Genomic DNA, 18,970 nt, shown 5'->3' with positions numbered 1-18,970 from the left:
CTCTACATAGAAATCTAACTCCAGAGCTCAAATGTACACGACTTCGAATTTAATGTTTTCCTTGTAGCAAAACAGGTTCTCCATTCTGGTTCCAGGTCAGCGAGACGGAAAATCTGCGCAAGAACCTGGCTGTAGAACGAATGATCGTCGAGGGCTGCGACATCCTACTCGATGTGAACCAAGTATTCGTCAGGCAAGGTTCGTGACTTCGCATCTGTTGAATATTGATGTCTCCCTATTTATCTTGTAAGTCTATAAGGCACAAGACTTTTTCGTGTGAACTATCGTGGCTAATTTGTTACCATTCCTGCTCTAACTCTCCAAATTACAAAAAATTTTGTGTTAATATTTTAGCGATGTCTTCTACTCCTTATGTTATTCTCATACGGTAGGGCTACACCTCTAAATTTCCAGAGTCTTACACTCTGGAGATGTTAACAAAGTATTAAACTTTCCCATTTTCGTAAGCCTTCCGTATTCGTTATATGCTTTACTCTTTCCTTTATTACTGATAATTCATTTTTTTTGTGACTGCTCGAATACGCCAGCCGAATCAAAAAGGTAGACTCGGTTTCAAATACCTATATTTACTGAATCACATACTGAAATTGGATGAGCTACATCTCATTTGAAAATGGACACCCTGAAGTTTTCAAATGATGCAGCTACAGTGTCCATGAAGTTTCAGATTACCAACGCTAAGTCGACCAAGAGGTTTCTCTACTAGTGCGACATAACTTCACTCTGTAGGTAGTTGGCGATGCTGGAGCATTTTTTGCATACGTAAATAGAGTAAAACTGAATCCACCGTTGCTATTCAGCTTACATGTTATTCCAATATTTCACCCTCAACAATGTAGATCATTGGCCAGTGGAACAAAAAATCTGATGAAATTGTCTCTTTGTCCTAATTTACAGCCGTCTCACGAATCACGGAATGTACTGAGCGTAGCGCAAAGGAGTCAACTCACAAAGCCAGAAGAGAACTTAACAGTGTCGCAAACATCTAAGTGGTTTGTGTTCATACGTCGTTTACAATAACGACTAGAACCATTACTGGCACTTCACGTAAACGAGAAGATGAAACGCAATACATATTGTGAAAGTATGCTTCCAAACAAGAGAGCAAACGATAATTGTTTTTTACTTACAATTTTTTAGTGACAGAGCGAAGCTACACTTAAATGGAAAAGTTAATAAATATAATAGTATGTTACTCATAAAAATGGAGATTGACAGGCGTCTCTGTCGATTGAATTACTTGAGAAAATACAGCAAACAGCAACTATTCATACAGCTTTAATTACGACAAAACGCGTTTCGGGTTTTCACGCATCTTGCATTGGCGCAACACATTGATGCCGCTGCCTTATTTAATACAACGTTTTATGCCGACTGCATTTCAAACGTCTTGCTGCCTTTGATTCTGTAAGTTAGAGCTCCTTTTATGCCTCTGGATGCACAGCACAGAATCCACACACTGATTCAGCCCCGCATTAGCCATGTGACAAAAAGGTAGACTAAAAGTCAGCTGCAAGTTTGAAATGCTAACGAGAAAAAGGTTGCGAGCGTGAAGTTATAAACGCATCTTGGTATAAATGAGGTTGTGTAAAAAGTGGTTGGTTGCTCCATTTCTTCAAGCATTAGATATAATGTCCACATTTCAGTATTGCAAAATCTTCAAATAACCCTTGAAGCACGATCTCCCCAAAAATGAATAACTTTCACATCATGTCACCTAGGCGTCAGCAAGCAGGGTGCGGGAGGGGGGAGGAAGCGGCGAAGGAAGGTGAGGATGGAATCTGAGGACATGCTTTCTTTCATTGCAGCACTGTACACTTCTTGGCGGATTAAAACTGTGTACCGGACAGGCCTCGAGCGTGGGAACTTTGCCTTTCGTGGCCAATTGCTCTACCCACTGGACTGTTCAAGCACGACCCACTGTCCGCCTTCACAGCTTTATTTGCGCCGGTACCTCATCTCATACCTTTCAGAGGTCACAGAAGTTCTCCTGCATACCTAAGGCGTTTGCACTTCTCGAAGAACTCATACTCACGGCGCTACAAATTCCGCAGTCCTCTTGACAGGCCGTAAACTGGGGAGGCGAGAAATGCCTTGCTTCTTGCCTAGCTTGTTAAGCCTGTTCTACCAACCAATATGAGGGTGACTTTGGGTAGTATCCCAAATTCATATAACGATTCAAGTCTGCACTTTACTTAACAAATCCGAAAAACTCAGAACGCATTTACGCCAGTGAACATTAACAAATAGAAACTATGAAAGTAATGCAATAAATCCATTAACCTGATCAAACGTGAAGTACTATAAAAAACAGTGTGTTGTAGCAGATGGCATCACAGTTGAAGAAGCTCGTTTTGAAATTTATTCTCCGAGTGTCGTCTTCAAGGAGTATTAATCTGGCATTTTTAATGGTTATTTTTGTTGATATGCAACAGAATTTTCTCAATCGTTCTGACTTTTTTTCTATTCCAGATTTTTAATTCTATTTCATTGTAACACAATGAGAATGTTATTAATTTATGTGAATATTTTATAGCTTTGTTTCCGGACTCTTTGGATATAGCGAATTTAATCAAATGAGAATGTAGTTTCAGATCGCTGAAACAAAAATCTATATTCATATAAAGAACATAAAAAGATGAAATTTTGCATACTGTATTGAAATATGCTTACTGTTTAGGTATCAAAGTATTCTATCTTAAAAATACTGAGGGTTATATCAATTTTTTGAGCTACAGTAAGTCTTATATTCTTCTTGGGATAGGACAGGTTTCAAAGCTCACCAAATCAAAACAGACATCAACGTTTAGCTGCCACATGGAAAAATTTCTGCGGATGCCCAAGCGTATGACTAACAAGACTGAATCACCTTTTTAAAATAACACTTTACTGATTGGATGTTGTGCGTGTAGCTGTAGAGGGGCGCATTGCACCGCTGTTAACCTTAATAGCTACATTCATGTAATGTAAGTTACACCACACGTGTACGATTCTCTCTCTCTCTCTCTCTCTCTCTCTCTCTCCCTCTCTCCCTCTCTCCCTCTCCCCCTCTCTCTCCCTCTCTCCCTCTCCCCCCCCCCCCCCCCCCTCTCCCCCTCCTAGCGCCTATCCTGTCGTGGAGTGTCCGCTGGTTTTCACGGTTTGTCAAATTTATTTTTATTTAACTTTATAGCCGGATGACCTTTCTGTTGACACAGTCGTCTGGGAAGCCGTGTGCACCATTGTCTGTAAATCGCACGAAATTTGTTCCATGTGTTGCATTTTTACTGTTCATGTATCGCATTTTCTGATTAGGAGGCTTTAACTACAGAAGTAAAAGCAGCAATGGATTTATTTCATAACTTAGTGTCGACCGTGGGTGGCTGTCAACTTCGCTAGCACTTACAGGGAACCACAGTTAATTGGAAGACTGCGTAAAGCGAGCAGGGAGGTCAGCAGTAGTGAAACAGGTTAAAGATTAACAGTGAGACATATTCCACCAGAAGTCAAAAGCTTAGAGCCGGGGGCTGCCTGCGCTGACACTCCAATGCAAGGGCGGACATGGATAGAGATATCAACCAATGATCACGGGAATCAACGCGTGGAATTACAAAACCCTACCTCCACTACTAACGCACTGGAGAAAGTTGAACTGAGTCTTGGAATACAGATTTCGTTTGAGGTATATTGCAGGGCAACTGCATTTCGTTTGATTTCTTGCCCTAACTTACCATTGTATCGGTACTGAGCTACAAATGCCTACACGACAGTGCACATGTCGACGATATGCTCTGAGCGCCTTGTTTGAAAAGAAAGTTCTTTCATTCATCGCGATACTTGCTGTTGCTAACGGGACACTCACCTACTCTTCGCGCTCCTAAAATAAAAATCCTCCGGAAACATTAATTTACCAGCATTAACGTCATGACAGGGGCGCTAGGATAAGCATCTCACTACCGTTAATCGTGTCTTGTCGCTCTGGGCGTCGTCAATCTCTGAAGAACACCAAATGACAAAACGTGTCTCAGTTCCATGCAGCAATTAATAAAGAAACTGTACACTGCACTCGATTGCTAAAAACAAAATTAGAATACTTTCAGTTCAGTTTATTCTGTAAAGGAAAAGACTAATTGCTAACCACAAAATAAAATATATTCCGTAAGTAACTGTACTGCACCTCGTAGAGCTAAAATTGCTAACAGTTTCTTTAATCATGAACCAACTAACTTCAGTAGTCCTAGCCTGGCGCAGATACGTATCGTGTCATTCCAAAGCGGATGAAAAACACAACCGCGACCCTGACTGATGTGAAAGTTTTTACCGTCTAAGAGTTGGAACGACACTAGCGCTCCCAACGGCAAGACATCCAGCTGTAAGATTGTTTCTTTTTAGTTTCTTTTCCATTTAATTAACAAAATAGTTATGTTTTGTGTTCCAAGCGTTACTAAATTATTGAGATACGTGTACGATTGTGTAAAAAAAAGCCGAATCTCACTTATTTAGCGATGTAAGCTACAAATTATTCATGAAAAAAATACTTTCGACTAGATATATAATTGCGGCTTACTCCGCTGAAAGCAAGATAATGTAAACACATGAGAAGCATACACTCGTATTTCTGTTGTCTGTTCGTATTATGGTAGCAAGTTACCTTGACACTTAGCAATTCTTATGTGTTCTAATATTTCGCACAGTCTTGCGCTTCACTCGACTTTCTAAGAAACGAAGATTTTCGTAAATGTAATAACTTTTGCTTCAAAAACGATTGTGTTGAAGATTCCTGCCGTTTTTGACTCAGATGTGGCAACAATTTTGGAATTGGTTTCTTCTATGTTGAGAAACAGTTGTAACGTTTTTGGTTTTATTATCATGTCTGTACGGCTTTCCCTTCGGCTACAGTTCTGGTGGCTTATTTGGTACATCAAATAAAGCAGGTGTAGCATTCCACACAAGTTTCCTACGTTTCAATTTCACTGATTCGACTGGAAGTGTAACTTGACGCTGGTGAGTAGGTTTACGACGTCTTCCTGCAGGTCATCAGGTCTCCAGCAGGGTACTAGCCATTTTTTGTTTCTTAAAAGAAAACCGTAATTCTCCAACAAGTACGTTACTACAGAATCATAAATAAACTGTCTTGTGATGTACCATTTCATACGTCCCTGGCTCCTAAGCAAACTACAGAAAAAAGCGGTGTAATTTTTTTTTTTACTTACAGCCGATTTTTATGGCTCCCTATTGTAAACACTAAGTTAAAAATTAGTGTAAACAATACTATTCGCAGTCGCCCGATATCGTATTCCGAAGTGTAGCTTACTGCCCTCGTGAAAGGCTGTTGTTGTCGTAGTGTGTAACAGAGACGAACAGCAGTGCTGTGACTGTACCTGTTCTACTCTATACAGGGCTAAAATTGACTCAGGCGCGTCTGCAGGTTTTCATGTCCGCGGGGGCAAAGAATTTTCCCCATTCATGTGATTCAGGAAGTTTGAGGTCATTGTTATTTACACATCATTTTCTCCATTTTAGTGCCTAGTTATCAATTAAAATTATTGGATATAAGATCCTCCTTTTATGCAAAACACCATTTTTTCGTGTGATTCAAACATATTTAAGCATCTCTGTGCCATCATCACTAGGATTTCAATAAAAAAACACTGATGATGGTACCGAATTACTGAAACATTTTTGGGCCACATAAAAAGAGCCCTTTGCATAACAGACGGACCTTATATCCAATAATATTAACAATATAACTGAAGTTAAAATCTTCTAGGTTGTTAGGCAGCGTCATATTTCTTAAGCAATTGACGTTTCGACCCTTCTGTTGGGAACTTGTCCACTGTAGAGGAGCACTGTCAGACCACTGTCGTTTTCTCTTATAAAGGGGAGTTTTTACGCGCTTGTGCTGGAGAAGTGGAATTATTCGGTAAAAATGTTTGGCTACCATTGGTGGTCCATCGATATTTGATAATAAGATAAGCTTCCCAGCGCTAATGCCGAAAAATGGGAGTACTGACTAAAAACGTTTTTGCTAATGCCAAAGAAGGGAGAGAGTGGTAAAAAAAAGTTTTAGCCAATACCCTCTTCTTCGGCATTAGCGCTGGAAAAATTTTCTTTCTATGCAATAACGATAACCTACCAACGGTAGCAGAAGATTTTTACCCAATAATCCCACTTCAGCACAAGCGCACAAAAACTCCCCCTTATAAGAGAAGGCGACACTGGTTTCTGAGTGTCACGCTACAGTGGACGCCACAAGATCCTAAAGAAGATCCCAGCAGAGACGTCGAAATGTCGATTGGTTGAAGAAATATGACACTACATAACAACCCAGACGATTTTAACTTCAGCGACAACGGCCACGAAAGCCTGCAGACTTACATAATACAGCTTAAGTAAAATCTGCTATTACTTTCCCAGATTTTAGGTTTACTCGCCATTTACGCTGGTGCCGTTGTAAGCCCTATTCTTTCAATTAATTATTTTCCTGTAATTTATGGGGCTGTATGGATAACATTCCCCATATTTTGGACTTCCTCTTATTACACGTTATACTGGTTGTTGAACTAACATTATTGGAGAAGACTTCCTTAGATTTACATCATTAGCAAGAATACACATGATTTTGTTTCTTGCCTGCTGTGTCCACTGTTTTTTCTGCCAAAATCGAAATTATTCACTATTATTGATGGGATTAATCAAATAATTTCCTAGTACTTCTGAGCATCCATCAAGTAAAATCATCTGGGATTCTATGAGAAATATGTGTGTCATTTTTACAGGCACTTTCAAAATGTTTCCGCAGTGTTTCGCCACCTGTGCGTTCTCTAAACTGTAATAAATCATCAAAACAAGTATTTGAATTTGTTTCTCTTCTAAGACACGTAAGTCATGTAATGCACATAACAGTACGAAAGATATAGCTGATTTCAGCTTGGCGAGATTAGTTTGTAAAGGTACTAATTTCGCAAGATCCTCATAGGGTGGAGAGAAAGTAAGACTTCCTGTTTACTACACACTAGATTTTTGTTTGAAATATCACAGGAAAATGAAAAGTCGCGTATGGACAAATGGGCTACCAAAGTGACTAGCGTGAGGTTTAATTTTGAGAAAGTATGTTTCACTTCATAAAGTAGTCAGGGTAATCAAGGAAATCTTAATCAGTGATCAGAGGGAAATGCTGCTAGCTATGTAATGAAGCGTCAAACAATTCATCTCTTCAAGGCGTAGTAGTTCTGTGCATAAAATATTGTATTGGTCTAGAAACTGTGAAATGCTTTTTTATGTTGAGAAATAAAATAAATATAAAACTATGAATTAAACTGAAATTTTTCTACTTTCAGTTGATCAATATATTGTTAACAATAACAGAATACCTATCGATGTTTAAACACATTATGTTCTACGGCTTCTGAACAGAGTTGGAAAATAAAAAAAAGGTCAAATATTTTGTGAAACGATTTGTCTAAAAGTAAATAAGAAAATAAATTACAGAAATATTTGATGCACCTCGTTTGCTGTTCGTAATTTCGAGCACCATTCGAAAGGTATGTCAAATGTTTCTCTAATACTCGTACATGTATACAGGGTGTCTGTATGTATGTGTTTGTGCAGCCTCTCTCTGGATCGATGTCAACCAAATTTGGTACACATATTGCTTGCTATTTGAGAATCAGATCTGGAGGTGAGACCCTCCTAGCTCCTTTAGGAGCAGAGACATTGGTAAAAAACGGTTTTTCAACCTCTGACACACATTCTGCGCTGTCCAGCAGCCAGTGTATACGTATGTGGATAGGCGCAGCTAAGCAGACAGAGGGTGAGGCGCAGGAGACGTATAGTGAGAGAGGAGGGAGATGAACAGAGAAAGGGAGGATGTGGAGGAGGAGGAGGACGAGGAGAAGGAGATGGACAGAAAAGGACATAGATGTAGACAGAGACACGAAAAATGGAGAGAAATGGGTGAGAAGGGGATGGTCAGATATGGGAGGATGAAGTGGATGGGGAGAGAGGGGTTTCAAGGATATTGACAAACAGAGAGGGGCAACAGGATGTCAGCATATAGTGGCGAGGAGTAGATGGGTGGAGAGGGTGGAGGGGACTTGGCCAGACAGTGGAAAGGAAGAGATTGGTAAATAGAATAAGGAGGAGGTGATAGTCAAGAGAGGGCTGAGGAGGTGATGGTCAAGAGAGGCTGAAGAGGTGATGGTCAGAGAGAGGGAGAGGGAGAGGAGGAGGAAGAGGTGGGCAGGTTCAGGAGGGGTTGGAGGCAGTGGACAGCGACGGGAGGAGTAGGAGGGGTGTGGAGAGAGTGACAGGAGTGGAGGCTGAACTATGAGAGAGTTCAAGTGGATACTGTCCTGTGTTACCTCGCTAGCTAGAGCACCTTACACTGTCACTCTACGTAAGTAGTGTTGTTATTCAGCAGATTACAAGAATGACACTCGTCACGATTTTTTTGACATATATACTAAAATTAAAATAATTTTTATACGTGTTGCGCAATAGTATCTGACCACTTTCACACTGTCTAGTATGTAGCAAAAAGTCAATCGTTCTGAGACTAGTCTAGCTTATATGACTTCAACTATTATTCCTAAAATCGGTTAGACACTAGTGATTGACAATGACTTGGAGTCAGTAACGCAATGTAACACCCACAGTTTATGTGGTGACACATGGTACAGTATTACCACTTTTAAGCCAAAGCCTACATAAAGTATTTTATGCATCAGTAAATTATCCTTTCTAAGATCGAGACACTTTTTCATGTGAGCATTGGTGTATAAATTGGCCATCTCCAAAGGCGTGACTTTAGTGTTATCTAGTATTTTAATGTCACCCGACATGCTCGAAAGTTCGTAACTCTTTTATACATTACGAAATCTGAAAAGAAAAAACCAAAAAACTCTAGAGTAGTAGGGTAACAGGGGTGTCAGCGCATTATTAGGGCGAGTTTCCTATATCAAGGGCAAGCATACATTCTAAGGCATCCCTACCGTTCTCTTTTGATTGACAGGTCCTGAAACTATTGTCCTGCTAAACCTTTAGGGGTTTATTTATGGCCCTCTGGGGATAATCTGTCTGAAAATCCTCCCCCCCCCATCCTTCCCCCTCCCTCTCGTCCACCCAAACCCTTCCAGAAACCTCCAACCACCCTCTCTCCTCACCAATAGAAGTACACTTTCAGGCCTAAGTTATTCAAATACCCCTCCTACTCTATTAATTTCATTGACTAATTAGTTACACTAATCATTAAATAACTTATCCTATCCCACTCCCCATCCTTCCCCCTCCAATCCTCCACCTGGAAATTGCTGGGAAAAAGACTCAGTTGACTGGCTGCTTGGCAGGGAATCGATTGCAGTGTATGGAACATTGTTCAGGTAGACAAACCAATGTGTGGAATATTGTTTACTTAAACAATTTATAGGATAAAAAGCAGTGTACATAATTTAGTATTTATTTAAAGAAATTGGGGGGAAATCGATTGCAGTGTATGTAATACTGTTTAAATAATTTCTGGTAGACAAGACAATATGTTGAATATTGTTTATTTAAACAATTTATGAGATGCGAGGCAGTTTAGGTGGAATATAGTTTAGGAATAGTGGGGGAAATTGACTGTAGTACCTGGTATACTGTGTTTTTAAACATTTTGAGAGTGATAAGGCAGTATGAAATATTTAAACAATTGCCGCTCTGTTTTATTCCAGTCACGCAAGGACTACTGTCACCATAACTCACCAAACGTAATTACACTGTTAAAAATCTTTCAGTCATGAAGCATGCCCCATCTGCATCTGCTGGGCAGGCTGCTTCCAGTATCCCCACATGCACAGGTTCCACAACCGCTGTCAGCTGCTGCAATGCCAGCTGGAAGTCACATTAATCACTGGAGAAAAACGTCAGGTAGTAGCAACCCTTTGATATCTCATACGCAAGAAATTCATGTGGAAACAACATGTAGACATGTCCTCTCATCTGCCACTGCTATGGGTCATGGTGCGATCAAACTGCAAACAAATCAGCTTTTACCTGGTAAATCCACAGATGTGGATGTCTTGGAAATATTCCCTCATGCTATCAGATTGATTGACTAATTAATTAAATCTATACCCCTTGTGTGGGACAGTCTTTCCTTACTTCCTCTGGGTGGATGCTAAAATTGGAATATTTGAATTAGATCGAGCAACCATCTGGTTTCCAAATCTTATTAAGTCCCCCCCCCCCTTGCCTCCTATCAGTGGATACTGGCACAGTAAGGTCATTTGGTACGAAGTCCATTATGGTTGCTGTAGCTGAGAATTTCAAATTTCAGCTTAGTTGCATGTTATGTCCTTAAACAAACTGCAGAGGGCTTTGTCCTTAAACAGTCTGTGGAGAGATTGGACTGGTGTGTGTGGTTGCAGTACCACTATCGGAAACAGTAAACTGATCAATCGGGAATTTGATGGTGTGATTGGGTTTTTAAAGCACTTTATAACCCCTAAGTTGGTTTTCTCTCAGCTACACCAGGACGAAGAATGAGCAGGAAGAGGAGGAGGAGGAGGAGGAAGGGGGAAGGGTCTGCCACTGAAAACACCCACACATACAGCCCACTCACCTCCCAATGTCCAAGTGCAGTGCACCCCCCCGCCCCCCCTTGTAAACTGCCTGCGCCAACGCTCAGTCCGGAGAAAGCATCTGCAGTCATTGACAGGCATGTATGCCAGACTACACCACCCCAGCCATGGACCACTCCGGTCGCAGGTTCGAATCCTGCCTCGGGCATGGATGTGTGTGATGTCCTTAGGTTAGTTAGGTTTAAGTAATCCTAAGTTCTAGAGGACTGATGACCTCAGAAGTTAAGTCCCATAGTGTTCAGAGCCATTTGAACCATTTGAAATATCGCAACACTGAATATAGATGAAGATCGCGTGGTTTGTATTCACAGACCAAAAGTGGGGGCGCATGTTGCCGCCATGGGGGAGTGATTCAGTTAAGGGACGTGGTATTAATCCAAGTCTCTCGCGCCGCTGCTAGATATTTCCCACGCTAACAGACACTATTTGTAACACATTCTATCTCGATACCATGCAGACAGTGTAACAAAGGTTCTGCAATATATCCATGGGATTATAGGTGAAGGACGATGATGGTTGATTGCGATGGTTGTGCTATGTGAGGAATCACTTAAAAATTCAATGCTAGATTGAAGTCATATAAAATGTACAAAATCCCATGAACACTACACTGACCTTTCAGATCTGTAATGCTATGCTTTGTGGCAGAAATGCTGTATGCGATTTGGAATCAAGTCCATTCATTCAACCACATACTTGTGTTAGATCCTATGGAGACGTCTTTTAATGATTAAAGCTACTGGAAAATCATATTCGTGGCATCCTCATATCTCAAAACAAGGCACTTTATCGAACCCATCTGCAAAGGACGCTATACAGCAAAACTCCAGTGTTGTTTGAAACAGCCCATCCACATCATTTAACTCTTCCTCAGTCTCTGCTCCGCCCTACCTGCAGCTTTGTCCATGTGATTGGCCCAGTTTAAGTTGGAACTGAGTGTACGTTGGACAGCACAAATTCAAGGACCTTCTGCATCCTGTGGGGAAACAGGGCGAGCTTAGTTAATGTGACAGGACTGTGCTTTAACGACTCGGCAAAACATGGTTTCGCATTTCGCTATTGATACTGTTCAGTGCATACACTCCTGCATTTACGATTTAAAAGGTAGATTATTTCGAAAGCATTAAATTAGTATCCTTAGAACTCTGCAAACTGATAGTGTGTTCATTTTACTACTGGAACAGGCTCCTCGTATATGTATTGTGTCGGCTGTAACGTTTTTAAGCTTTATATTACTTTGTTAAGAATAATTCAGAGATGATTTCTTTTTCTGATTGTTCACAGATCTGAGAATGATTGTTATTCAAAATCGAAACCAGCCAGCATGTTTCAACTGTCTCATGTAAATTGCGGTCTAGACAGTAAATGATGATTTATTTAAATAGATTACGTTAAGATCTCTGTTCCTTTCCTGATAATGTGAGGCTGCACACAGGTAAAATGATTAAGACATTGAAAAAACTCAGTTCATTTTCCTGTATCACATGTTGCATGACCGAGCGAGGTGGCGCAGTGGTTAGACACTGGACTCGCATTCGGGAGGACGACGGTTCAATCCCGCGTCCGGCCATCCTGATTTAGGTTTTCCGTGATTTCCCTAAATCGCTCCAGGCAAATGCCGGGATGGTTCCTTTCAAAGGGCACGGCCGACTTCCTTCCCCGTCCTTCCCTAATCCGATGAGACCGATGACCTCGCTGTCTGCTCTCCTTCCCCATACCAACCAACCAACCAACATGTTGCATGGTAGAAGAACCTGTTCTGTTTCGTAGTACAAGATGGGGCGCAGCGTATCAAGTGTGGCTTACTTGTCCACATGTTATACGAACAGAGGGTGGCGAATTTGCAGTTGGTGCAACAATAGTAATCAAATAAAAATAAAAATTTGTTATCAACACAAAGTGCTCCTATAGTTCACTGGACCTACAAAAGATGTTCTACGTGGTTTTCCTGCTTTACTAAATAAATACTGCATCTTTTCAACGGTGATTTACAAATTTTGTCGCCAACCTACCGGGACCATAGGTTTTCGAATTTGATTCGACTCGTTCCTTGAAGTGGTCATCATCACGAATCTTGACGCAATAAACCTCTTTTTGTATACTCCACCCAGAAGAATGCATGCATGTAGTATCTGGGGATCGTAGAGACCATTCAATAGTACCTTGTCTGCCAATCCGTTCCTCATTTCTCCCGTAGTAATTCCATAAAGCGGGGCGCACCAACTTTTTGAAATATCAGCTTTTCCTTAACCAGCTGCAGATATTCGAAAAGTGGATTATTGTCCAATTCTAACAACACTACTGGAAGCGTACCTAGGCAACTGACTGCTCCGTTACAAAAAGAAAGCCCGATTGCCCCACCGCTAAACATCACTGCCCATGCACTCATGCCAGCAGAGTTCAACTCCGTCTCCATCAACGTATGGGGACTCGTAGAATCCCAATGGTCACAGCTGTGTTTGTTCACTCTGCCATTCACCTTAAAACTGGATTCGTCGTTCCAAATAATGATTTTGTGAAATTTGGGGTCTAGTGAAGCAGGGTATACAACCCGTCGGCTTTGACCAATGATGTCAGAACTGGCCAGAGAGCATTTTTTACACAGATGAAAGAGCTGACAAGACTGTTCAGAAACAAAGGAATACGAGAGACGAAAAATATAGTTGACATATATCAAGGCAAGTAGTATTTTCACGTTAAGGAAATCGCGTGTTTTTATAGTATTATTAATGTGGAAAATGAAGGGGAAAACGGATGAAAATATTCGTAGCATAGAATACCTCACGTCGCATATACATGGGTTGTATCTCGAACCTCATTCGAACTGTATTGGTTAACTGAAGTACGGGATACAAGTTTAGCGTACGTCGATTTCTTCGTTTTCGTTAGTATTAATATCTTGTTGTTCAGCTGAACTATATAGGTCAACTGAAGCACGGGATACAAATTTTACATGTGGTTCTTTCGCTTCCGCTACCACTAATAGTCTGTTGCTACGTAGATAGTAGTACTACCGATGGCAGAAGGAGCTACGTACATAATATGTGTATCCCATACTTCCGTTGACCTATGCTGCTAACGAACACTGCTAACGAAAACGTAGAAATGGAAGTACTTTACATTTGTAACCTGTACCTCAGTTGAACTACGCGAAGAGGCAATAAGACGACACACATACAATTTGTATCCCGTACTTCACAATGGACCATAATTTTTTTTCCGTCTTCGATGCATTAGCATTATCGACTGCAAGTTATAGTTTTGATCACAGCAGTGACAATAGTATCCCGTTCTTTAGTTGAGCTATATAGCTATGCACAACATTTTTATCCTGCTCTCCAGTTGACATATTTTGGTAAATCTCATCACTGTTACATATGTCGTTCTTTTCGAATAGGTAGTGTCAGTGTAAAGGTCAACTGAAGCACGAGATACAAATTTTAGTTGTGTCGGGCGTTTCGCCTTTAATATTGCTAGTACAGATGCGAAAAAATCGTACTGATACTAGTGCTGGGAAACGGAAGAAGAACGACAGCTGCGAAATTTCTGTTACGTACTGGAGTACACGAAAACATACGTAATGGTGTAATACAACAATGAAATACGTCAAAATAGTCAAATGCAGTAAAAAACAAACAAACGGAAAACTGAACTTAACCACACGGGAACTTCTTGAAAGAACCGAATCGCCTAGAAAGACATCAACAAAAATCACATACCCACATACACAACAAACAGAACATTACGAAAACACACACACACACACACACACACAAACAAACACACACACGCACATTCACCCCCACCCCCCATCCTAATGTGAAATTAGCTAACATACTTCGCACGGTTCATTTGCCCAACCCGTTTAACAAAACATTTAAACAGGCAATATTTTTGCGGAATACTACTCCATGAATATTCGTCTAAGTGACGGCGTTTCCCCTTCTCTACAAGATATTTCACGGCTGACCAATAACCCTCTATGCTATTTGTGCAAGCCCTTGTGGATAATGATCTGAACTCAATATTCTGATTAACTACGAGATACTGATAACCCCTTTCCCCTAAATCCCTATATGAAGAAAAACCATCTGAAATTACAGTGGAACCCTCTGCAACGTGATCTTCAATTAAGCTGACCAAAACTTCCTTTCTTCAATTGGGTACTACTTTAAATACTACATCGTCACACTCTTGACCTGAAACTACAGCCTCCCCAAACCCATAATCCCACCGGAGGTTCCCCCTATTCTACTTCCTTTTGCCAAAATGCAACTCGTCAATTTTGACCATAACACCCGACCCCCCCCCCCCCCCCCCCCCAACGGCCCACCATATTTCATGTATTCCCCACAAACTTCCCTACAAAAAGAGTACCAATCCACAACTGTACGCTTACTCACACGATATTCATGTACACACAGCCATACAGAATATCTCAAACACCAGCAATACGTGATTTTCATAATGTCTCTCAAGGCGAGCTTAGATTTTTCGAACCACGTCCCTCGTCTAACGGACCGCCACAACCGATCCTTGCTGCAGCGCCATACGAACAAGTCGTGAGTATGGCGACGAGATACACTTGTGAGGCTCGCATGTTCGCCGCACTCACGACATCGAACATTCTCGGCAACGGGACCACACATCTGTAAAAAAGAAATCGTGGCCAGCATGTCTACGCCCATAGCCTCTCTCAAATCATCCAGATTCATCGGAACAGATAAATCCATACCTACAAATGAGAATGAGATACTAAAAATTGTCGTAAAAAAAAACTAATAGTCCAAATTACCTCAATATCACTAAGAATCAAATTAAGTACCGAATGAATTGCAAACAACCAATTATTTAAATAAGTGCACATGAAGAACATTTTGAGCAATACGTAGCGATCGCTTTTAAAATCACATTCAATTATTTTAATGTACAATGATAGCGCTTATCCGGGACACAGAACTGTTTTATTATCCACGGCTGAAAGTGAAGACATTATTATATCTATGAGTAATGTATGACGTCATTGTTCAAAGCCGACGGGTTATATCCCTTGCTTCACTAGACCCGAAATTTGCGATCGGCTTCTTGTCGGACTGCGTACGACTCGCAGAATTCCGTACACCTGTCCGGATCATCTGCATTTAGGCCCAGAAGTATAGTCGGCCTGTACGGTCTGAATTTCAGATTTTTGTGTGTCGTTCGTTGGCTTGCTCTAGCTATTCCGTACTCCTCGGACGCTTTTCTTTCATTTTTAGCCGCTGATTACACAAACCATTACGCGGCAACATTATCGTATTTTATAACAAACTGAGCCTTACCTGAGCGAGAAAGGTTCGCTATCGACGCAGTCGCATCAAATCTTCATTTCTGAATACCATGTTGAGAACGAGGATGGGTTATTGGAAAACTTTCCAGAACAAACCAGGAACATCACTGTAATCGTGTTCATGTCTTCGCTACGTTTGCAAAACAAATACACGCCGTAATGCAGTTTTACTGTCTTTTAATTGTTTCTAAGGCAACAACAAACAACGTACAAAAACTTGAGACTGTTAATGTTAGCTGAGTTATGAGCACTACACTCTGGTCAAGTTCACAACTGTGTACCAGTACGCTAGGCAAAACAAAGTCTTTGCAAGTGACAATTGACTTACGGTCCATACTGCAGTTATAAAAATATATGGTACTTTCCACAGTCTAACATAACAGTCGCGACACTTCGCCTCGATTTTGTTGCCTTCAGCGCCAGCAGCGCTCCAAGCGGCTGGTAGGTTGAACTGTGAGTTCGGCGCGATCGTGAAAGCGAATAGTGATTGTTTATTTTGATTTATACAATGGTTTTTACGATCGGGAGCGTTTGTAGCGCAATAAATTGCAGCAGCAATAGGCAGAAGACACCACAGACGTCTTTTTTAGGTTTCCTAAGGATCCTGAGAGGTATATACCATCATGTTACTAAACTGTATCGTTATGATTCACTTGCAAATGTATGTGTATAAATGATGAATGTTTCGTTTTAGGAGCAAAAATATGGCTAGTTAATAGCAGACGAGAAGACCTTATGAAGAAAGACCCGGTTTACCAGTATAATAATATTAGGTTTTGTTCGCTACATTTCGAACAGAACCAGTTCATGGACGCAGACAATAACAAACTCGCGTGAAATGCAGTACCCACACTGTTTGACATTCCAAATAAGCCACCTCAACTGACGATGAAGAGGAAACTGCCACAAAGATTCGACAGTCAATCTAAAGCTGTAAAACAGTCCTATGACACAGAAGCAGCCAGTTCAACTCTCCATGTATTAGTGCCAGATTCGTGAGAATCGTCAACACAGACCTGCTTTGACGATGAAGTGGTTAGATTAAGTGCAGCTGTTCGTGTCTTACAAAAGAGTGTGAAAAGTCAGAATGTGCAGATCGCTAGACTTCGAGCGAAACTGTCATGGGACAAGGAAAGTGCCTACAGACAGATTGTTTGAAAATTATTCAAATATTTGGTTTTTCGTGAAATGTAATGTAATCAGCTCATTATAATGTTTTCAGCATATTTCTCCCACTATTTGTCAGTTGCTTAGAATAATATAAAGATGAAGGTCGTACTTGTGGCAACAGGCGACAATGACAAACACAGTAGGCCTACAGAACGATAAACGAGCTGTCCATCGCTTTTGCATGTCTGTGCTTCTTACATGTGAATCTGTGTGTTTATATTCTTTTGATATCAACGTGGTAAGCTGCAGTTCTGCCCAATGTCACAAGTATTTCTTCACGAATGTGTTGTAACTTGCCACACTCTTCATGGTTTTTGTCCACACTTGCGCTTATTTTAGAATCATTTTTAGAAACATATATGCCTTATGATACTACATAAACTCTTGGAGGCAAGAAACTAACTCGAATAATTCGGAAATTACGTAGGAAATGGATGCTAACAAACATTATGCTTACGACGTGTCTGACGTTCACCTTACCTGCCGCTTGGAGCGCTAGTGTCGCTCCATCTGTCAAACGGCAACAACTTTTACAGCAGTGAGTGTCGCGACTGTTATGTTAGACTGTGGTACCTTCCTCGGTGTAAAATTCTGTACTTTGCCTGAAGAATTAACACTGCTTCCCAAGTAGCTTTAACATATTGTGCAGCACTCAAATGCGCGGAACTCGAAATATTTACAAATGGTATCCAAAACGCAGTGTAATGTCTGACAACAAGAAGTCGGCGGAATCCGCTGGTGGCGGAATCTACAGTGCATTCCTTCATTTAAGTCTGGCACGAGTCGCGGCCAGAGAGCGCCGCGCGTACACCCCCCCCCCCCCCCCTCCCCAAACGCCATACCTGCCCTGCCGCGCTAACCGCAGCACCAAGCTGGCTGGCGCCTCGCTTTGTCGACGACGTGTGACAGATTTTTCGAAAAATCGTTATTAAAAGAATATTTGCCCTCTCAGCTCCATTCTCTTATCACTCAGCAGCATTTTGAAGTTAATATTTCCTAACTTACATTTGAAACTAACATTTTAACGGAGAATAAATATGATGTGCAAACGTACAGTTACACTGGTCATCTATAGCTACGTCTGAAAAATCAGCTGATCAGGCACTGGCCACGACGTGAGCTTATAAAGCAAATTCCGGCGACAGAAATGGCAAAATGTCGGCTCCCCGCGGCCGCTGCTGCGGCCTCAGGATAGGGACGGAGCCGCCTATCCCTTCCGCTGTCACTTGCACTCACTGCCGACGTTCGGTAGCCCTCTCTTCCTCGTCTAACAACCTGTCGCCGTTACGTCTTGGACAGTCACGCTCAATACTGAATACCGGTTCCGCCCTCGAGTAAATGGCAGCAAAAAAAAAAAAAAAAAAAAAAATGACAATGGAACATAAATAAATAGTCTCCCTTTACTGGTATAAGGAAAATATTGTTCGTACTAGCAGAGTGATTATGCTGAGATCGAGAGAGATTTGTTTTCGAAACGCTGCTTCTCCTTATCCTTAGCGGATCAAGTGAGTGGAATCTCAGTTTGACTTGCATAATTCTTGTATATATTGTTGTGTACATAGCTCCGCGTAGTCAGCGCGTACACAACTTTCCCTCTAGAGCGCGCCCCGCTTAGGACAACAGCGCAGGCACAGCGCTCGTCCGTCTCCGCACTACGAGATGGCGCTGCCATAGAGCTGGACCAAATTCTGCTTCCGCCGATCCACGTATTAATATGTAATGCAGCCGATGAGATTGCTGCTAATGCAGAACCTTTTCTCCTCACGGATCACACTCGCGCAGTGATACATGAACGCGCGAGGTATTATAACGAGTGTACAGACCTCCGATTAGTCTGTCTGCATTTGTCTGCACC

At 41.4% G+C, this 18,970-nt stretch overlaps 1 protein-coding gene across 1 annotated transcript in view; it reads left to right on the top strand.

Annotated features, from left to right (window-relative positions):
* LOC124622752 (ras-specific guanine nucleotide-releasing factor 2-like) overlaps positions 1-18,970 on the top strand; it is an 898,440-nt gene that overhangs the window by 176,001 nt on the left and 703,469 nt on the right. Inside the window, exon 6 of the mRNA XM_047148541.1 lies at positions 96-198. Coding sequence (XP_047004497.1) covers positions 96-198 — 103 coding nt within the window. The remainder of the gene's footprint in view (positions 1-95; positions 199-18,970) is intronic.

Source organism: Schistocerca americana, chromosome 7 (assembly GCF_021461395.2).
Source record: "Schistocerca americana isolate TAMUIC-IGC-003095 chromosome 7, iqSchAmer2.1, whole genome shotgun sequence".
Classification (NCBI taxonomy): Eukaryota; Metazoa; Arthropoda; class Insecta; order Orthoptera; family Acrididae; genus Schistocerca; species Schistocerca americana.
Note: the sequence above shows the minus strand (reverse complement) of the source record. Positions and strands in the feature narration are given on the sequence as shown.